The sequence below is a fragment of the Coregonus lavaretus genome, assembly GCF_964263955.1.
Source record: "Coregonus lavaretus genome assembly, chromosome: 27".
Classification (NCBI taxonomy): Eukaryota; Metazoa; Chordata; class Actinopteri; order Salmoniformes; family Salmonidae; genus Coregonus; species Coregonus lavaretus.
The window spans coordinates 39,609,653-39,633,054 of record NC_140014.1 but is presented as its reverse complement, the minus strand read 5'-3'; the positions used below and the strand labels follow the sequence as shown (position 1 = coordinate 39,633,054).

At 42.8% G+C, this 23,402-nt stretch overlaps 1 protein-coding gene across 1 annotated transcript in view; it reads right to left on the bottom strand.

Annotated features, from left to right (window-relative positions):
• LOC311103005 (serine palmitoyltransferase 2-like) overlaps positions 1–8,180 on the bottom strand; it is a gene marked incomplete at its 3' end in the record, with an annotated part of 63,981 nt that extends 55,801 nt beyond the window's left edge. The window contains exons 1-3 of the mRNA XM_084144500.1: positions 7,645–8,180; positions 2,623–2,841; positions 1,139–1,293 (exon numbers count right to left, since the gene is read on the bottom strand). Coding sequence (XP_084000626.1) covers positions 1,139–1,293; positions 2,623–2,841; positions 7,645–7,794 — 524 coding nt within the window. The 5' untranslated portion in view covers positions 7,795–8,180. The remainder of the gene's footprint in view (positions 1–1,138; positions 1,294–2,622; positions 2,842–7,644) is intronic.
• Positions 8,181–23,402: the final 15,222 nt, after the last annotated feature.

Sequence of the window (23,402 nt, the reverse complement as noted above, 5' to 3'; positions counted from 1 at the left end):
CTCACTTTAGAGGCCTGCACACAGCACCAAACCAGAATACAGTGTCAAAAAAGGAGACTTTCAGTTTAGATCTCCTTTTCAGTAACGCAACAAATCATGGCAAGATTGTCAGTCAGAAAATCAGGCCTTGTGGTTAGAGGGCTGAGTAACTACCAACCTCTATGTCCTCCCTCTCCCCCTCTCCTCTCCATCCCGCCCAAGGCTTTTAACACAACCTTCACTTCAAGGAACTCTGTCGCTTTTCTAACATATGCTGTAGATTAGTGTGTTATCGTTATCTTAGCACAACACAGACAGGCTCTTTCAGGGGCAGTAATTACCAGTGCTGCCCGGGGGTGACACTAAGGCATGGCAGAGGAAGGAGGCAGTGTGTGTAAATCAGGCTTTTGTTACAAATACAGCTCTACCGCACCTGATTAAACTCATGTTAAAGGGATCGTTCGGGATGCCCTTTAGAGGTAGTTCCGTGAGCCAATGCTAACTAGCATTAGCTGCACCCAAAGACTACCAGTATTTGCACTAAGCTAGTTAGCGTTGGCTCGTGAAACAACCTCTTAACTTCCAAAATCCAGAACTATCCTTTTAACACTTTATTGGACACCCTGTTTATATACTGTAACATATTCAGAAATGTTTTATACATATTACATAATCGTGGTGCAAATTGAAGGCCATGATTAGTTTATTATTTAGGCCTAATCTGGTGTATTTTTGCTTGTCTGGAACAAAACCCTGCCCGCACTGCAGCCCTTCAGGCTTGGAGAGGCCCATCCCTTACGAGTCATTACTTTTCTATTATTTCTCTGTTTCTCTCTGCGTTGCTGGGAACGACCCGTCAGTAAGCATTCCACTGTTAGTCCACACCTGTTGTTTACAAATCATGTGACTAATAAACATTGATTTGAAGATGCCTTCTCTAACCATGTATAAGACTAGTTTACTCGACTCTGAATACTAACCCTAACCATTAGAGGGCTAATGTTCTCATCTGACCCTAGATCAGTGGTCGGGGTCTTCTACTACCAACTCTGTGGCTACATCCCAAAACGGCACCCTATTATTTTACCAGGGCCATAGTACTGCACTACATAGGGAATAGGGTGCCATTTGGGATGCATCCTGTGACTGTGACACTCACTCAAAGGTCCAGTTGTAATCGTGTGACACACGTTCCACCAGGTCCACCTTAGCCCCCGGGACACTGCAGATGGGCCGGTTCCAACTGTCACGGATCCGCATGTATAAGTTCCTGGTGTAAAAGTTCTCAAAGTCCTGGTAAAGTGGGACAAAGTCCTAGAGGGATAGAGAGAGAGGGAAAGAGGTAGAGGGAGAGAGGGAGAGAGGGAAAGAGGGAGAGAGGGAGAGAGGGAAAGAGGGAGAGAGGGAGGGAGAGGGAGAGGGAGAGAGGGAGGGAGAGAGGGAGGAAGAGGGAGAGAGGGAGAGAGGGAGGAAGAGGGAGAGAGGGAGAGAGCGAGAGAGGGAGAGGGAGAGAGGAAGAGAGGGGGAGAAAGGGAGAGGGGGAGAAAGGGAGAGAGGGAGAGGGAGAGGGGGAGAAAGGGAGAGATGGAGAGGGAGAGGGGGGAGGGAGAGGGGGAGAAAGGGAGAAAGGGAGAGAGGGAGAGGGGAAGAGAGGGAGAGGGAGAGAGGGAGAGAGGGAGAGGGGGAGAGAGGGAGAGAGGGAGAGGGAAAGAGGGAGATTAAAATTAGTAATATTCCCATTTCCTGGTTTCGACCACTCACATATTGCTCCATGTTATTATGTAACATGTTAAGGGAGCGTTTACCTCAGCATCACGTCAGGCATGTTCAGTACTATGGCCCATTCATCCATTACTACACTAAGCATACAAAGAACAGTCTAACATGTACATGTTAGAGTCTAATCTCTCCATATTTGCAGAGGTTAGCTTTAGTTTACACATGACTGAAAAAAGCCCCACAGGCATTCAGCTTATTTCCTTGAAAGCGTTTTCACTTCCTTCAAACCCGATGGTGAAGTGAGTCTGTGAGGCAGCGAGAGTAGGATATCCTTCAGGCGATACAGTTTCCTCCTCTAGAGGTGACCCAGTGCCAAAACAATGTCCTGAAAACTGTTGTTTTACTCGCAGTGTGTGAGTGAAGGTCTGTGTAGTCCAGGAGAACACAACTACCTTCTCCATACTACTGTATGTCACAATGATTTACTGTTGTGTTACACCGAATGACCTGTGGTTTTGACTGGCTAAGGCTTTCCTTCCTTTTTCACAAACATTCCATTGAGTGTTTTTTTTTTTTTATATATATAGAACAAAATGTTGTTGTTTTTATCCTACTGGAAATTGGACTACAGAGCCAGAATAAATGGGTGTATGTGTTATTGTGAATGCTTCCGAAAGTACAATTCCAATGAGGCAGGTAACCTCATTTTAATACCTAAAAAGTGGTCTAAAGTAAAATTTTACAACTAAGTCGAACAAATAAACAAAATACCACTTTTGAAATATGAAATCATCTGACTACTTAGATTTTTGGGGTGAACTTTCTTTTCGGGGGAATCATAAATGATGATGTTGATGAAAATGATAGTGATGAGAATGAAGAAGGTTTTTCAGACAGACTGGTGAGGTGGCTATATAGTCCTACCCTCTGCTCCTCCCTCTCGCAAGCGATGTGACACTTCTCGATCTTCCAGTTCCGGAGGAAGTCTCGGAGGTAACCGAAGATGGTGAGGATGCCATAGCCAAAGTAGGTGAGTACCGCCACCGGCATGGGAGTCTCCTCAAACGACTCGTTGAAGTGGCAGCTGCCCAGGCCCAGGCCCAGGCCCAGGCCGCTGCTGCCATTATACGATGTGTGCTGCACCTGGGGGGGCGGAGGAATTGTCAATTCAATTCAATAAACTTTATTAATCCCTGAGGGGTTTATCTGACTTTGTATTACTGCACAGTTGAGGAAGAGCAAGTATGCATTTCACTGTACCGTTTACACCTGCTGTATCCTGTACACGTGACAAATTAACTTGGATTTGATTTGATTGATTTGATGTCAACATAAACAGATATACATACATACATACAGTGAGGGAAAAAAGTATTTGATCCCCTGCTGATTTTGTACGTTTGCCCACAGACAAAGACATGATCAGTCTATAATTTTAATGGTAGGTTTATTTGAACAGAGAGAGACAGAATAACAACAAGAAAATCCAGAAAAACACATGTCAAAAATGTTATAAATTGATTTGCATTTTAATGAGGGAAATAAGTATTTGACCCCTCTGCAAAACATGACTTAGTACTTGGTGGCAAAACCCTTGTTGGCCATCACAGAGGTCAGACTTTTCTTGTAGTTGGCCACCAGGTTTGCACACATCTCAGGAGGGATTTTGTCCCACTCCTCTTTGCAGATCTTCTCCAAGTCATTAAGGTTTCGAGGCTGACGTTTGGCAACTCGAACCTTCAGCTCCCTCCACAGATTTTCTATGGGATTAAGGTCTGGAGACTGGCTAGGCCACTCCAGGACCTTAATGTGCATCTTCTTGAGCCACTCCTTTGTTGCATTGGCCGTGTGTTTTGGGTCATTGTCATGCTGGAATACCCATCCACGACCTATTTTCAATGCCCTGGCTGAGGGGAGGTTCTCACCCAAGATTTGACGGTACATGGCCCCGTCCATCGTCCCTTTGATGCGGTGAAGTTGTCCTGTCCCCTTTAGCAGAAAAACACCCCCAAAGCATAATGTTTCCACCTCCATGTTTGACGGTGGGGATGGTGTTCTTGGGGTCATAGGCTATCATTCCTCCTCCTCCAAACACGGCGAGTTGAGTTGATGCCAAAGAGGTAGATACCTACAGTAGGGATAAAGTGACTAGGCAACAGGATAGATAATAGACATTAGCAGGAGCGTATGTGTTGAGTGAAAAAGTGTGTGTATGTCATGCCCTGACCTATAGAACTCGTTTGTTGAGTCAAGGTGTGGCTATCTATGTTATATATTCTATGTTTAGGTTCTAGTTAGTCTATTTCTACGTCTGGCCGGGTGTGATTCCCAATCAGAGGCAGCTGTCGCTCATTGTCTCTGATTGGGGATCATACTTAGGTAGCCCGTTGTCTCTGATTGGGGATCATACTTAGGTAGCCCATTGCCTGCTGTGTATTGTGGGATCTTGTTCCGTTTAGGCTTGTGTGTGTATAGCCGGAGGACTTCACGTTACGTTGTTTCTTGTTTTGTTGTATGTTTATTTAGTTAATAAACATGTACGCTTTTCACGCTGCACCTTGGTCCGACCCGTCTCTCAACGATCGTGACTGTGTGTGTGTGTGTGTGTGTGTGTGTAACCAATGCAATGCTCTACCCATAGAAATCATATTTATTTTTTATTTATTTTATTGCTTTATTTATAGATACTATTTATATGGTTCTACCAATAGGGCAAGACGTTGATTTACACTGCCAGTCAAACGTTTTAAAACACCTCCTCATTCAAGGGTTTTTCTATATTTTTACTATTTTCTACATTGTAGAAGTGAAGACATCAAAACTATGAAATAGTGTGCAAAGCTGTCATCAAGGCAAAGGGTGGCTATTTGAAGAATCTCAAATATAAAATACATTTTGATTTGTTTAACACTTTTGTGGTTACTACATGATTCCATATGTGTTATTTCATAGTTTTGATGTCTTCACCATTATTCTACAATGTAGAAAATAGTAAAAAATAAAGGGAACTGAATGACGTGATCGGAATACTTGTCTTGCAGCGTGCTAAATATGTTCACACATACACAGAGGCCTATTCCATAACATCACAGAGCAGAATCTTAGTTCAATAGTGGTGACTAGCCTATGTGGTCAGTGAATGTTACTACAGTGTTAGTACTGTGTGAAAAGGATGTCAAGTATTCAAAAATACCTACAGAGGAATACTATAGGCTAGCTATGTTTTTACTCCATATGTCAAGCACTGTTGCTCTGGCTATTAGATTTATGAGTCAAATAAAGATAGGGGAGGCTCCAGGATAGAGCATGTGAATCTGAGCACTCTCCTAGCAGATACCACACTCCAAGCCAACACACTTAAATCAAACAACGAAATGCTGTCAATGATCTACCACCTGCATTCTGCTATGCTCCTTTTTTTTAATAAACAAAAACCAGCATTGACTATACAACCGTCTACATCCGAACATGACTAGGTCTAACTATTAAGGCCGGTTTCCCAGACACAGATTAAGCCAAGGTCCTGAACTAAAAGCTATTTCATTTGAGATTCCCCATTATCGCACACTTTTTAGTTCAGGACTAGGCTGAAACTGAGTGTGGGAAACCGGCCCTTAAAGACAGCACTAGTCTGCCTTTAGGCTATCCATCTCTTGTCTGGTCAGTAGGCCTAGGCTAATTAAATATGTGAGAGAGATGTGGACACTACACACAGTGCAATACTTCTGAAAGTATTCATAACCCTTGACTTATTCCACATTTTGTTGTGTTAGACTGAATTCAAAATGGATTAACGAGATTTTATTTTACCCATTTACACACAATACCCCATAATAACAAAGTGAAAACAATTTTTTTTTTTTGAAATTGTTGAAAATTTAATGAATATTAAATATAGAAATATCTCATTAAGTATTCACACCCCTGAGTCACTACTCTGTAGACGTACCTTTGGCAGAGATTACAGCTGTGAGTCTTTCTGGGTAAGTCTCGAAGAGCTTTGCACACCAGGATTGTGCACTATTTGCACATTATTATTTTTAAAATTCTTCAAGTTGGTTGTTGATCATTGCTAGACAGCAGTTTAAGTCTTGCCATAGATTTTCAAGCCAATTTATGTCAAAACGGTAACTAGGCCACTCGGGAACATTCAACGTTGTCTTGGTAAGCAACTCTAGTGTACATTTGACCTTGTGTTTTAGGTTAATGTCCTGCTGAAAGGTGAACTTGTCTCTCAGTGTCTGTTGGAAAGCAGACTGAACCAGGTCTTCCTCTAGGATTTTGCCTGTGCTTAGCTCTATTCCGTGGCCATTGAGTCTTTCCCGTGAAACATCAAGCCAGTAGCTCAAAGCAATACTCACTGCTGTGTAACCACATGTGACTAGTCATGCCCCTCTCTCACATACCTCAGAGGCTAGAGATGGTGACTTCCCCCTGCACTACAATCAGCTTGGAGTCAATTACCAGACCATGCATTCTCCTCCCTCCCTCTGCCTTATGAAATGCCTGGGAAAGGCAGAGAGGACTAGCTAGTAAAACTACAGCAAAGAGGCATATCAACACTTACAGCAAATCATTGATTCATAGCCTGTATCCAAGACCTGTTTGTGCTAAACTGACCTGGGATTCAGGGATTAACTTCCAATGCAATGCTCAACCCATAGAAATAGAATCTATAAATAAATTAAACAAATAGATGATATTTCTATGGCTCTACCTATAGGACCACAGTCGGTTGAGCATGGCGCTTGCAACGCCAAAGGACGGAGGTTCGATTCCCACTGGGGCCACCCAAATGTATGCACGCATGACTGTAAATCGCTTTGGATAACAGCGTCTGCCAAATGGCATATTATTATTATTATTATTATTAGTATTATTATTATTAGTATTATTATTATTAGTAGTAGTATTATTAGTAGTATTATTAGTAGTATTATTAGTATTATTAGTATTATTAGTATTATTATTATGTCATAACCTAGTTGGCAAGACAGCACTACATGGATCAGGGTTTAACTTCCAATGCAATGCTCTACCCATAGAAATAATATTTATTTTGTATTTATAGATTATATTTCTATGGTTCTACCAATAGGGAAAGACGTTGATATGCTTCTTAATTTTCATTGAGAGCCCTCTTAGGATATATAATTGTTGTTGACTCAAAGAGATGTTAACGAATTCGCAACACACTAATTAAAATTAAGTATGGATCCAGGCAGGGGTATAAAATTAATTAGCCTAACAGTGCTGGGAAGTCGGGGAGTACAGGTGTATTTCCAAGTGTACACACAGACACACACACCATTTTCAGACTTGTTTCTTTAAAGATTATGCAGCTTTCATTGTCTCTACTACAAAAAGAGAAACACAGGAAAATATTTTACCTTTCCAAACTAAGACCCAGTTAAGGATATTTCTCACTAACTGACTTCTCGACACTGCTGTTTGACTGCCACAGGCACACACTCAACATTTTCTAGAAAACACTGATGACATCAGTGATTACTAAAATTATTGTCGACATTGTAGCTAGCTAGCTAGTATGTTGCATATTGTTTGTATAAGATAAAAGCCTAGAAAAGCAACAAGCTGTCTTCTGCAGATATTATTAGCTAACACTCGTGGGATGTAACGTTACATAACGCTAGAAACATTATTACAAAGAATAGCTAGCTAACCAACTCTACAGTAACTTTACCTAGACAACGTTTTTGCAAAGTGGCCAACAACTGTCAAATGTCTAACATCTTGCTGAGCTAGCAGACTGTTGAGCAAATTCAAATCGATGTCAGTAAAGCTAACCATAAAAATAGGTTAGCTACAGTTTAAAAACATATCAAGTTAAATACACATAGCTAACAATATTGATTTGCAGCTTGGTGTTTTGCGCCTCGCCACTTCCCCACCATCCATCCATCCCTACTGTGCGCTAGGTCTTACCTTGTCCTCGGGATAGCAGTACTTCGGCTGCTGATGATGGTAATAATGATGATGATTTTTTACGAAGCCGTTTCTTCCCGGTTTAAGGCCGTTCTTCGCTCGGTGAAAAACTTCTCCATTCGCCGGCTTGTTCGCGGAGCTTTCGGTCATGCTTGCCTTAGACTGCGGACCCTACAGTAACTTGCATGTAGCTACCTAGCACAGAATTGGGAACTCGGGTATGGTTTTGTGCCAGTCTGGGTTAAGCGTTAGCAAAACCCACCCAAAAACCCACAACGAGGAACCATGGGTGCGTTCAGAACGACGGAACGTTTGATTAAACGGAAGCCTAGTCCTGAAGTTACTGTACTGAGCGACTTCTGCGATTTCACATGGATATTACCATATTGATCAGGAACACACCTCGCCACATCCACCAAACCGGAGGAAACGTACCTCAAAGGATGTTGAAAAACACTGTGCACCGTTTTAGGGAAACGTGTCGATCAGTGCAAACCGTCACGCAACGTAGCAAACTTTGTGGCGAAATGAATTCTGCCCTGAAATTCCAGCAGCTGCAATACCGGAAATAAACGCCCCTAGCAACCAGCAACAGCCTATGATATTGCTACATTCAGGGGTGGGTGCATTTTAGGAGCCTTCAGATTCGAAAAAGGGAGTGGTCCTCAGTAGTGGAAATTACCTGTGGGAACCTCTGCTGTTTGGACTCTGTCATACAGTACATGCTTTTAGTTTTTGTTGTCCTAGGCTACCTGGCTAAAATGTTTGCTTGCTAGCCTAACTTCCTTTCTGGGCAACGTTATCTAGTTAACGTTAGCCTACTACATCTAGCTACATGTTGAACTTCCATCCTCTCAGGCCAGGGGCACAATCTATGAATTTATGGTTGGATCAGAATCACCGTTATAATCATTGGCCAGTATGGAGAATTAAGTAAAACCAGAAGTCCAAATCCCTATCTCCATCCATGGCTAATTTAGGAAAGGGCTGATTTTAGCTAGCTAGCTAGCCACCAGAGGACAACAACACAACGAGATGCATCATTTTCACGTTTTTTCTGTCATGTTTGGCATCTGATGTGATGTGATTGGTGTGAAGTGTCGTAGTAAATATATAATGTTATAGCTTGGTCTGACTAAAATCTTGTGCATGACCCATCTTGTGTTGGGCCTTTGTATTTAATACAATGCACAAAAGACTTCTATCTTGTCAGCCTTATCAGCAGGTGGCTAAGGACAACACCCACGCCATAGGTCTCTCAGTTCTTCCAACTCACGAGTTCTTGCTCTGAGGACACACACACACACACCCCCACACACACACACACATACACACACACACACACACACACACATACACACACATACACACACACACACACACACACACACACACACACATACACACACTCACACACACACACACATACACACACACACACACACACACACACACATCATCATTGTTAAACACACACACGCACACACACACACACACACATCATCATTGTTAAACACACACACGCACACACACACACAAAAATCCCCTTCTCTTAGGCTGAACATCTGAAGACAGAGAACCCGACTCAGAGCCAATGCAACAGTGACACTAGCCTGGAGGTGACCTCGCCCAACTCATCAGGACCAATCAGAAGATCAGAACTACTAGAATCAACCTACTTCATTTTATTGTATAAAATGTCAGCACACAATGTTTAGGGGGCTCTCTCAGATATCTCCCTACGAGATTGACGAACGGGTCCGTGCACGCTATTCCAGATATCTTTACCTCTGAATAAACTGCCTTATATTATACAATTATCCACCTTGTCCAAAAGTCTCTACTTGGTCTCCGTTCTCCAGTAAACTTGTTTTATCAACAGAAGCAAAATCCAAACTGGTTTCCCTTCACACTTTTTTTGGTGCACCAGGACCATTCACAGCTGAGCTCGCTCAGTTTAGCTGAATGCTAATTGGCTATTATTTTAGATATTTAAATCAATGGTGTCATGTCTTCTCCCGTTGCTCCCCTCCGGCGCTCTGATTCGTCGGTCTACTGAGCCACGGGTCTGAGTGCACCACCTCGGCAAACACAGGAATGGAAACCCAACGCACCCTAATCACCTCCAGCGCACCTGCACCTCATCTCATCACCACCACTATATAGCCCTGGACTGTTCATTCATTGTTGTGTGTAATTGTTAGCTTCGTGTCGTTTACTCGCTCTTTGTTATTCTCTTTCTCATTGTTAAGTAAACCTTTACCTTGTTAATTCCTGCGTCTGCGTCCTGCCTCTTCGTATACTCAGTACTCGTCACAAACGGAGGCCAAATGCTAGCTGGCTTCTCTTGCATTCAATGCTACAGGCGGCAACAATGTCATACTCTTTTTGTCCAGACAGCATCATATAGATGGGCTGCACATACTGAGACAGAGGGGCACTGTTTTGTTCGGTCGCTCGGAAACTTTCTCTGGTGAGATACATTCAGCCTCTTGTGAATTGAAGGACATTTATGAAACACAGAGAGACTAAATACTTTTCCCCCCCTTGGTAAATGTTTTGGGGAAGCCTGGCTTCCCTTGGCATCCATGAATACACGCCACTGACACACACACACACACATGCATATTTACTCTTGGGGATGCTCTGAAATGGTGGGCAGAACCAAGGTTAACATTGTGCTGATGAGGATTACGGTGTCAATATTTCTTTATGCTCATGGGTTATTTCAAACCCCAGGCTAACGATCTTCAGTCACATCACACCTCAGCATTCAGGCAGGGTAATGATTTTCAGCCATTTAAAAAACAATCCCCATTATCTCCCTTCTCCCTTTCTTAGCAAAGAAGCTCAGATTTTAATTAAATAAATTATTTGTAAAAACACAAAGAGAAAAAAATCTAAATCTTCTAATTTTTTTTCTCTCCATCTTCTCCTATCTTTCATTCTTCATCTCCTTTCTTCCACTGTTACCGTGCTCTGTGGGTATACAGTGCCTTCAGAAAGTATTCACACCCCTTGACTTTTTACATATTTTGTGTTGTGTTACAGCCTGAATTTAACATTGATTAAATGTCGATTTTGTGTCACTGGCCTACACAGAATACCCCATAATGTCAAAGTGGAATTATGTTTTTAGACATTTGTACAAATTAATAAATGAAAAGCTGAAATGTCTTTAGTCAATAAGTATTCAACCCCTTTGTTATGGCAAGCCTGAATAAGTTCAGGAGTAAACATTTGCTTAACAAGTCACATAATAAGTTGCACTCTGTGTGTAATTATAGTGTTTAACATGAGTTTTGAATGACTACCTCATCTCTCTACCCCACACACAATTATCTGTAAGGTCACAGATTCAACCACAAAGACCAGAGACATTTTCCAATGCCTCACAAAGAAGGGCACTTATTGGTAGATGGTTAACAATTAAAAAAAAGCAGACAATGAATATCCCTTTACGCATGGTGAAGTTATTAATTACATTTTGGATGGTGTATCAATACATCCAGTCACTACAAAGATATAGGCGTCCTTCCTCAGCTGCCGGAGAGGAAGGAAACTGCTCATGGATTTCACCATGAGGCCAATGGTGACTTTAAAACAGTTACAGAGTTTAATGGCTGTGATAGGAGAAAACTGAGGATGGATCAACAACATTGTAGTTACTCCACAATACTAACCTAAATGACAGAGTGAAGAGAAGGAAGCTTGTACAGATTATAATATTCCAAAACATGCATCCTGTTTACAATACTCCACTAAAGTAAAACTGCCAAAAATTTGGCAAAGATATTAACTTTATGTCCTGAACACAAAGTTTTATGTTTGGGGCAAATCCAACACAACACATCACTTAGCACCACTATTCATATTTTCAAGCATGGTGGTGGCTGCATCATGTTATGGGTATGCTTGTCATCGGCAAGGACTAGGGAGTTTTTTTTTTATGATAAAGAGAAATGGAATAGAGCTAAGGACAGGCAAAATTCTAGAAGAAACCCTGGTTCAGTCTGCTTTCCAACAGACAGTGGGAGACAAATTCACCTTTCAGCAGGACAATAACCTAAAACTTAAGGCCAAATACACACTGGAGTTGCTTACCAAGACGACATCGAATGTTCCTGAGTGGCCTAGGTATAGTTTTGACTTAAATCACCTTGAAAATATGTGGTAATACTTGAAAAACAACTTGACAGAGCTTGAAAAATATTGTACAATCCAGGTGTGGAAAGCTGTTAGAGACTTACCCAGAAAGACTGAGCTGTAATCGCTGCCAAAGGTGATTCTAACATGTATTGACTCAGGGGTGTGAATACACACACAGTATTTCTGTATTTCATTTTCAATACATTTGCAAACATTTCTAAAAACATGTTTTCACTTAGTCATTTTGGGGTATTGTGTGTGGATGGGTAAGAAAAATATATATTTAATCCATTTGGAATTCACAAAACAAACAAAACAAAATGTGGATTAAGTCAAGTGGTATGAATTATTTCTGAAGGCACTGTATATAACAGATTGGGCGGAATGTCAGTCAAGGAGATTGGTGTCAGGGCCGATAAGGGGGCAAAGTGATCGAAGTCTAATATCTCGCCAACTCATTATCTCGCTGTTGCCCGCCATGCGTCTGGAAGAGGCCGATAAGAGGCTTGGAGCTGATGGGAATAAAACAGGTTTTGGGGAGAGAGAGGGAGAGGAGGGGGGAGAGAGAGAGAGAGGAGGGAGGAAGGGAACAAAGCAGTTTCTCGCTCCTTCCAAATCAAATCAAATCACATTTTATTTGTTACATACACGTGTTTAGCAGATGTTATTGCGGGTGTAGCGAAATGCTTGTGCTTCTAGCTCCGACAGTGCAGTAATATCTAACAAGTAATATCAAACAATTTCACAACATATACCCAATACACACAAATCTAAGTAAGGAATGGAATTTAAGAATACAGTTGAAGTCGGAAGTTTACATACACTTAGGTTGGAGTCATTACAACTAGTTTTTCAACCACTCCACAAATTTATTGTTAACAAACTAGTTTTGGCATGTCGGTTAGGACATCTACTTTGTGCATGACACAAGTAATTTTTCCAACAATTGTTTACAGACAGATTATTTCACTTATAATTCACTGTATCACAATTCCAGTGGGTCAGAAGTTTACATACACTAAGTTGACTGTGCCTTTAAACAGCTTGGAAAATTCCAGAAAATTATGGCATGGTTTTAGAAGCTTCTGATTGGCTAATTTACATAATTTGAGTCAGTTGGAGGTGTACCTGTGGATGTATTTCAAGATCTACCTTCAAACCCAGTGCCTCTTTGCTTGACATCATGGGAAAATCAAAAGAAATCAGCCAAGACCTCAGAAAAAAAATTGTAGACCTCCACAAGTCTGGTTCATCCTTGGGAGCAATTTCCAAATGCCTGAAGGTACCACGTTCATCTGTACAAACAATAGTACGCAAGTATAAACACCATGGGACCACACAGCCGTCATACCGCTCAGGAAGGAGATGCGTTCTGTCTCCTAGAGATGAACATACTTTGGTGCGAAAAGTGCAAATCAATCCCAGAACAACAGCAAAGGACCTTGTGAAGATGCCCACAGTAAAACGAGTCATATATCGACATAACCTGAAAGGCCGCTCAGCAAGGAAGAAGCCACTGCTCCAAAACCGCCATAAAAAAGCCAGACTACGGTTTGCAACTGCACATGGGGACAAAGATCTTACTTTTTGGAGAAATGTCCTCTGGTCTGATGAAACAAAAATAGAACTGTTTGGCCATAATGACCATTGTTATGTTTGGAGGAAAAAGGGGGCCGCTTGCAAGCCGAACAACACCATCCCAACCGTGAAGGACGGAGAAGTAACACAGTATTAGTCGGCTAAGGGACAGAGAGAGATGGCAGTCATTTTCTGTCTCACATTTCGCCACGGTGTCGACGGCTGCTGTGATAATTTACCATGTGTGAACGAACACCAGCAAGCTACCCGTGGTCAGTCTGAGTGGTTAATCACCCCAGTTAGCGATTCGGTGGCGCTGTAACAGCTCAATAACTGATGCCTCAGCCTCTCCCCATCAAACCTCTTAACCCCACACCTACACTGGCTGGTTAGTGCTTGAAGTGCATCCTCACACTCATGCTGTGAGGGAAGGAGATGGTACGTGTTGGGCTTTCTTATGCCTGGGGATTTATTGGCATCTGAAATGATCAACCAAGGACTCGGAGTTGACCCAGCCACTAAGTAGCCTTGGCACTCATTGTCAGATGTCACTTTTTTTAGTTTCCATTACAGCACACATGACTTACAGATGTGTGTGAAGAGAGAGAGAGAGAGAGAGAGAGAGAGAGAGAGAGAGAGAGAGAGAGAGAGAGAGAGAGAGAGAGAGAGAGAGAGAGAGAGAGAGAGAGAGAGAGAGAGAGAGAGAGAGAGAGAGAGAGAGAGAGAGAGAGAGAGAGAGACAAGAAGAAGAACCCTGCAGTAGTTCTGTAGGTTAACAGGTTAATTAGGTGATAATTCAAATCAAATCAAATCAAATTTTATTGGTCACATGCGCCGAATACAACAGGTGCAGACATTACAGTGAAATGCTTACTTACAGCCCTTAACCAACAGTGCATTTATTTTAAACAAAAAAGTAAGAATAAAACAACAACAAAAAAGTGTTGAGAAAAAAAGAGCAGAAGTAAAAAATAAAGTGACAGTAGGGAGGCTATATATACAATAGAATAAAGTGACAGTAGGGAGGCTATATATACAGGGGGGTACCGTTGCATAGTCAATGTGCGGGGGCACCGGCTAGTTGAGGTAGTTGAGGTAATATGTACATGTGGGTAGAGTTAAAGTGACTATGCATAAATACTTAACAGAGTAGCAGCAGCGTAAAAAGGATGGGGTGGGGGGGCAGTGCAAATAGTCCGGGTAGCCATGATTAGCTGTTCAGGAGTCTTATGGCTTGGGGGTAGAAGCTGTTGAGAAGTCTTTTGGACCTAGACTTGGCACTCCGGTACCGCTTGCCGTGCGGTAGCAGAGAGAACAGTCTATGACTAGGGTGACTGGAGTCTTTGACAATTTTGAGGGCCTTCCTCTGACACCGCCTGGTATAGAGGTCCTGGATGGCAGGGAGCTTTGCCCCAGTGATGTACTGGGCCGTACGCACTACCCTCTGTAGTGCCTTGCGGTCAGAGGCCAAGCAGTTGCCATACCAGGCGGTGATGCAACCAGTCAGGATGCTCTCGATGGTGCAGCTGTAGAATTTTTTGAGGATCTGAGGACCCATGCCAAATCTTTTTAGTCTCCTGAGGGGGAATAGGCTTTGTCGTGCCCTCTTCACGACTGTCTTGGTGTGTTTGGACCATGATAGTTCGTTGGTGATGTGGACACCAAGGAACTTGAAGCTCTCAACCTGTTCCACTACAGCCCCGTCGATGAGAATGGGGGCGTGCTCAGTCCTCTTTTTTTTCCTGTAGTCCACAATCATCTCCTTTGTCTTGGTCACGTTGAGGGAGAGGTTGTTGTCCTGGCACCACACGGCCAGATCTCTGACCTCCTCCCTATAGGCTGTCTCATCGTTGTCGGTGATCAGGCCTACCACTGTTGTGTCGTCGGCAAACTTAATGATGGTGTTGGAGTCGTGCCTGGCCATGCAGTCATGGGTGAACAGAGAGTACAGGAGGGGACTGAGCACGCACCCCTGAGGGGCCCCCGTGTTGAGGATCAGTGTGGCAGATGTGTTGTTACCTACCCTTACCACCTGGGGGCGGCCCGTCAGGAAGTCCAGGATCCAGTTGCAGAGGGAGGTGTTTATTCCCAGGATCCTTAGCTTAGTGATGAGCTTTGAGGGCACTATGGTGTTGAATGCTGAGCTGTAGTCAATGAATAGCATTCTCACGTAGGTGTTCCTCTTGTCCAGGTGGGAAAGGGCAGTGTGGAGTGCGATAGAGATTGCATCATCTGTGGATCTGTTGGGGCGGTATGCAAATTGGAGTGGGTCTAGGGTTTCTGGGATTATGCTGTTGATGTGAGCCATGACCAGTCTTTCAAAGCACTTCATGGCTACAGACGTCAGTGCCACGGGTCGGTAGTCATTTAGGCAGGTTATCTTAGCGTTCTTGGGCACGGGGACTATGGTGGTCTGCTTGAAACATGTTGGTATTACAGACTCAGTCAGGGACATGTTGAAAATGTCAGTGAAGACACTTGCCAGTTGGTCAGCACATGCTCGGAGTACACGTCCTGGTAATCCGTCTGGCCCTGCGGCCTTGTGAATGTTGACCTGCTTAAAAGTCTTACTCACATCGGCTACGGAGAGCGTGATCACATAGTCGTCCGGAACAGCTGGTGCTCTCATGCATGCTTCAGTGTTGCTTGCCTCGAAGCGAGCATAGAAGTGGTTTAGCTCGTCTGGTAGGCTTGTGTCACTGGGCAGCTCGCGGCTGTGCTTCCCTTTGTAGTCTGTAATAGTTTTCAAGCCCTGCCACATCCGACGAGCGTCAGAGCCAGTGTAGTATGATTCAATCTTAGACCTGTATTGACTCTTTGCCTGTTTGATGGTTCGTCGGAGGTCATAGCGGGATTTCTTATAAGCGTCCGGGTTAGAGTCCCGTTCCTTGAAAGCGGCAGCTCTACCCTTTAGCTCAGTGCGGATGTTTCCTGTAATCCATGGCTTCTGGTTGGGGTATGTACGTACGGTCACTGTGGGGACGACATCATCGATGCACTTATTGATGAAGCCAGTGACTGATGTGGTGTACTCCTCAATGCTGTCTGAAGAATCCCGGAACATGTTCCAGTCTGTGCTAGCAAAACAGTCCTGTAGCTTAGCATCTGCGTCATCTGACCCCTTTTTTATTAGCCGAATCACTGGTGCTTCCCTCGAAGCCGGTGTTTGGAGGATACAGTGGGGGAAAAAAGTATTTAGTCAGCCACCAATTGTGCAAGTTCTCCCACTTAAAAAGATGAGAGAGGCCTGTAATTTTCATCATAGGTACACGTCAACTATGACAGACAGAATGAGAAAAAAAATCCTGAAAATCACATTGTAGGAATTTTAATGAATTTATTTGCAAATTATGGTGGAAAATAAGTATTTGGTCATTAACAAAAGTTTCTCAATACTTTGTTATATACCCTTTGTTGGCAATGACACAGGTCAAACGTTTTCTGTAAGTCTTCACAAGGTTTTCACACACTGTTGCTGGTATTTTGGTGGACAACACAGACTTTCAACTCCCTCCAAAGATTTTCTATGGGGTTGAGATCTGGAGACTGGCTAGGCCACTCCAGGACCTTGAAATGCTTCTTACGAAGCCACTCCTTCGTTGCCCGGGCGGTGTGTTTGGGATCATTGTCATGCTGAAAGACCCAACCACGTTTCATCTTCAATGCCCTTGCTGATGGAAGGAGGTTTTCACTCAAAATCTCACGATACATGGCCCCATTCATTCTTTCCTTTACACGGATCAGTCGTCCTGGTCCCTTTGCAGAAAAACAGCCCCAAAGCATGATGTTTCCACCCCCATGCTTCACAGTAGGTATGGTGTTCTTTGGATGCAACTCAGCATTCTTTGTCCTCCAAACATGACAAGTTTTTACCAAAAAGTTATATTTTGGTTTCATCTGACCATATGACATTCTCCCAATCCTCTTCTGGATCATCCAAATGCACTCTAGCAAACTTCAGACGGGCCTGGACATGTACTGGCTTAAGCAGGGGGACACGTCGGGCACTGCAGGATTTGAGTCCCTGGCAGCGTAGTGTGTGTTACTGATGGTAGGCTTTGTTACTTTGGTCCCAGCTCTCTGCAGGTCATTCACTAGGTCCCCCCGTGTGGTTCTGGGATTTTTGCTCACCGTTCTTGTGATCATTTTGACCCCACGGGGTGAGATCTTGCGTGGAGCCCCAGATCGAGGGAGATTATCAGTGGTCCTGTATGTCTTCCATTTCCTAATAATTGCTCCCACAGTTGATTTCTTCAAACCAAGCTGCTTACCTATTGCAGATTCAATCTTCCCAGCCTGGTGCAGGTCTACAATTTTGTTTCTGGTGTCCTTTGACAGCTCTTTGGTCTTGGCCATAGTGGAGTTTGGAGTGTGACTGTTTGAGGTTGTGGACAGTTGTCTTTTATACTGATAACAAGTTCAAACAGGTGCCATTAATACAGGTAACGAGTTGAGGACAGAGGAACCTCTTAAAGAAGAAGTTACAGGTCTGTGAGAGCCAGAAATCTTGCTTGTTTGTAGGTGACCAAATACTTATTTTCCACCATAATTTGCAAATAAATTCATAAAAAATCCTACAATGTGATTTTCTGGAAAGAAATTCTCAATTTGTCTGTCATAGTTGACGTGTACCTATGATGAAAATTACAGGCCTCTCTCATCTTTTTAAGTGGGAGAACTTGCACAATTGGTGGCTGACTAAATACTTTTCCCCCCACTGTCTATTGGCGCGGATATTGTTAGGCCCGAGACGAAGCCAATATATCCTCCAAACACCGGCTTCGAGGGCATTATCACTTTTATACAACGGGTTACCAACATATTCAAAAAATGATTGACATATTTTCATTAAAAACTTTAATTTTGATACTATTTCATCCTTCCACAAGATATAGTCCCAACACAAATCTAGGGTTGCTACCCAAGCCGGCTGGTCGTTCGTTCAATCGGTTCGCTTGCTAGAGACAGGACCCAGTCGTTCAGTCTTTTTGTTCAGTTTTTCGTTCTAAATGTTCCATTGCCTTACTGGCTGGCAACGTTCTTATCCCTTGCTTGCTAGCTAGCCAACTACGGCTAAGTTATAGTCATGTCAAAAAAAAAGTAGCTACATTTGCATTTGTTTAAGCTGTTTTCTAGATACATTTATTTGGTTACATCCATAACAATGAGCTAATGAGGAGCGATTTCACCCGGCATAGAACATGTGCTCACTCGTCAGGACACTGTTGTTTAGAGGAGCTAACACAATCACTTCAAACTGAAGCTGGAAAGACTGCAAACTAGCTGCACTTCGTTTCATTTTACCTTTTTATTTATTTTTATATATTTTACATTTTAGTCATTTAGCAGACGCTCTTATCCAGAACAACTTACAGTTAATGAATGCATACATTTTCATACTGGCCCCCCGTGGGAAACAAACCCACAACCCTGGCGTTGCAAGCGCCATGCTCTACCAACTGAGCTACAGGGGACTACAACGGGTTATATCCATAAAATTATGCCAGCTGATTCATGATTTTGACTGGCTGAGAAACGCTGCCTGCCTGTCTGTCTGATCCTGACTCCCGACACGTTCATTACTATGGGACAGCTGGAGATCGAATTTGAATATTGAAACAATGTTGCAAATGTCGGAGAGACAGACAGCAAGGTTTATACAAATCTTCGCTATTGAAAACAAAATGTTAGTCTAAAAGAAATGTGAATGGTTTGTGCAGTCAGAAGGAACAGAGAAAATAGGCATTTTAACATCATCAATTTAGCAAGTGGTAACTTGTGGAATAGACACCGACTGGAATGCGGTTTTAACCAATCAGCATTCAGGATTAGACCCACCTGTTGTATAACATGTGGTGAGACACTGGCAGACGTGAGGGAGAGAGAGAAAGGGGGAGAGTGAAAGAGAGCTAGGGAGGTTGAGCATTCCGCACACGCAGGCCTACCCTCTCCCCCTCTCCTCTCCTCTCCTCTCCCTCCCTCCTCTCCTCTCCCCCTTCCTCCTCTTCTCTGAGGTGACACCACAAAATGACTCTTACATTTCAAGGCAGCCACACTCAGGAAAACCCATTACACTGCGAGGGGTAACTCTCACCGCCAGGAACAGACAGGAGAGAGAGGGGGGCACCCCCAAAAAGCAGCCTATCACAGGCCGCAGACGGGAGGTTCGACTCCATAATCCCCGGCTCTTATGTCACAGTGGGAGCAATGCAGTGTTTGATAAAATGTTCTTAGCCAAGGGTAAAACAATGGCATCGCTACCATTTCTAGAGTAGGATTGTGAGACATTCCTTGACACATACTGTAGCTTCCAGGTTTCACCAAAAAAATGGCGTCTTGTCAAGAGGTGATGGACAAACGCATTAGTGAAAAGAAATGGAGGACTCCACTTGACAAATAAGTCAAACAATTAATAAGCGAAAAGCATTTAGCTGTCTAGCTACACTCGATAGCGGTCCTGACTGTCCTCATATTTGTACTCATCCCCAGGCAGGCCATATATCACTAATTGCTTCTGTCTGGCATCACTCCCAGTCACAAGAAGCATCCACTCATAGATTCCATTCCTCAGAGTTTGACAGGCCAGGCAGACTAGCCGATACACAGAGTATTCCTTTGTGTGTGTACTGGTATCTCCTTCCTAGACGTGACTAGGCCTGCTCTATAATCCCCCTCAGGGCACGATGTCACTATGCTTCCACAACACGACAGACACTGTTGTTGCTTAGCCAGCTGCACCTGTCACTAGATACTGTCTCTCCATAACAAGATGAGCAGTTTTTAAAGTGTGTAATAATGAAACAAGAGTTCATGGAGAAGGAAACCCTTCACCACACTATTGTTTTTCAGTCTATTTATAAAAAATTTATTCCAAAAAATAAAATGTATGAATTTTAAACCAATGGTAAATACACTTTTACCACGTTTAATCTCACCGCTACCGTTAAAACTTAACTCTACACTGTCAAAAATTATTATGGGGTGAATAAAAAAATAAAAAAATAAAAATAAAAAACATACTTAATGAATGAAAATGAATGCAAGTCGTTTCAATAATTAGATAATAAAATAAAATAAAAATCAACTTCATACAGCGGGGAAAAAAAGTATTTAGTCAGCCACCAATTGTGCAAGTTCTCCCACTTAAAAAGATGAGCGAGGCCTGTAATTTTCATCATAGGTACACGTCAACTATGACAGACAAATTGAGGAAAAGAAATCCAGAAAATCACATTGTAGGATTTTTAATGAATTTATTTGCAAATTATGGTGGAAAATAAGTATTTGGTCACCTACAAACAAGCAAGATTTCTGTCTCTCAAAGACCTGTAACTTCTTCTTTAAGAGGCTCCTCTGTCCTCCACTCGTTACCTGTATTAATGGCACCTGTTTGAACTTGTTATCAGTATAAAAGACACCTGTCCACAGCCTCAAAGAGTCACACTCCAAACCCCACTATGGCCAAGGCCAAAGAGCTGTCAAAGGACACCAGAAACAAAATTGTAGACCTGCACCAGGCTGGGAAGACTGAATCTGCAATAGGTAAGCAGCTTGGTTTGAAGAAATCAACTGTGGGAGCAATTATTAGGAAATGGAAGACATACAAGACCACTGATAATCTCCCTCGATCTGGGGCTCCAAGCAAGATCTCACCCCGTGGGGTCAAAATGATCACAAGAACGGTGAGCAAAAATCCCAGAACCACACGGGGGGACCTAGTGAATGACCTGCAGAGAGCTGGGACCAAAGTAACAAAGCCTACCATCAGTAACACACTACGCCGCCAGGGACTAAAATCCTGCAGTGCCAGACGTGTCCCCCTGCTTAAGCCAGTACATGTCCAGGCCCGTCTGAAGTTTGCTAGAGTGCATTTGGATGATCCAGAAGAGGATTGGGAGAATGTCATATGGTCAGATGAAACCAAAATAGAACTTTTTGGTAAAAACTCAACTCGTCGTGTTTGGAGGACAAAGAATGCTGAGTTGCATCCAAAGAACACCATACCTACTATGAAGCATGGGGGTGGAAACATCATGCTTTGGGGCTGTTTTTCTGCAAAGGGACCAGGACGACTGATCCGTGTAAAGGAAAGAATGAATGGGGCCATGTATAGTGAGATTTTGAGTGAAAACCTCCTTCCATCAGCAAGGGCATTGAAGATGAAACGTGGCTGGGTCTTTCAGCATGACAATGATCCCAAACACACCGCCCGGGCAACGAAGGAGTGGCTTCGTAAGAAGCATTTCAAGGTCCTGGAGTGGCCTAGTCAGTCTCCAGATCTCAACCCCATAGAAAATCTTTGGAGGGAGTTGAAAGTCTGTGTTGCCCAGCGACAGCCCCAAAACATCACTGCTCTAGAGGAGATCTGCATGGAGGAATGGGCCAAAATACCAGCAACAGTGTGTGAAAACCTTGTGAAGACTTACAGAAAACGTTTGACCTGTGTCATTGCCAACAAAGGGTATATAAAAAAATATTGAGAAACTTTTGTTATTGACCAAATACTTATTTTCCTCCATAATTTGAAAATAAATTCATAAAAAATCCTACAATGTGATTTTCTGGATTTTTTTCTCATTTTGTCTGTCATAGTTGACGTGTACCTATGATGAAAATTACAGGCCTCTCTCATCTTTTTAAGTGGGAGAACTTGCACAATTGGTGGCTGACTAAATACTTTTTTTCCCCACTGTATGTTGCTCAAAATGTAAGTATATATATTTTTTGAGGACAACCAAAGAGAGAAAATGTACTGATTTAATTATCTCAATTTTAATAAATTGAGGACATTTGAATAATAATAGTATTTCTCTCAACTTAAGAATTGTAAGTTCTTGCAACAACTTGCCATGTGGGTAAATCAACATGTTTAGGCTTTATGATTCTCTGATTTACACAACGTTGTATATTTCTAGATTATTATTAAGCAGCTTGTTGTGCCATTGGGTGTAATGGATCATGATGAAGGGATACCAAAATTGTCAGGCAAATGGACGTTCAATGATGAGACCACCCATTCCCAGCATCACCACTCTTAATGACAGAGACTAATGCAGAATCCTGCAACGCCTGCAGTTCTACCTCCAGTTACTGCTGGTGGGTTGAGCACTGTTCTCAACAGTGCCTGCCAAAGTGAGTTAAAATGCTAACGATTGAACACATGAAACAATATTAAACATTAAGTGTTTGTGGAACACTAATATGTTGGGGTTTACTAAGTATTTGTGTGACATCAACTCATGTTTAGTCACATTTTCAGTAAATCCAACACATTTTCATGGCAATTATTAATTCCCTGGACTCCCACCTCTGGCCTACAGGTGTCACTGTTGTACTGCAGCGCGTTGCAGGTGCATGTCTGGCGAATACTGTTGATTTAGCACGGACCACAGGCTTCCTCCAGCGGTGGAATTACACCATTAACACAACAGGACACTGGTCAAGCCACTTGTTGTATGCACCACACAGATAAAGGCCTCCTGGAATTACCAGGGCTTTAGCTGAGCATATAACCTTTAGTGAAAGATTATCTAACAGAAGATGAACAACAACTGAAATATCTATCCACAAGCTATCTTGATTAGTTTCCCCAATGCAGGCGGGATCATCGGATTAGAATAGATAAAATACCTAACCGTGATCAATTAAACAATCGTCGTAAACTTTTAGCCAAACCAATGATGCGTAGTAACATGCTTAGTTTTGTTACATAACAGTAGCCTAGTAATACATGCTTCATCACAAAGTTTCATCACAATTTATTCAATCAAAGCACTTTGATTACATCGTTTCCTCAGCTGCACCTGCAGCTAGGCCTAGCTACATCAGAAAGCCAATAACACCCGTTCATGTGATAATGCATGGGAACACAGACGGGGCACACAGCATTTTTCTCTCCACCTAACCTGCTACCAATTACAGCTGTGCTCTGGAACCATTTCACAGACCCTCTCTGGAACGCTCAGCAGATAGTTACCATGGGAACCGGTGTGATTGAAAGATACAAATTACAGGCTGCCTAAAGATGGAGA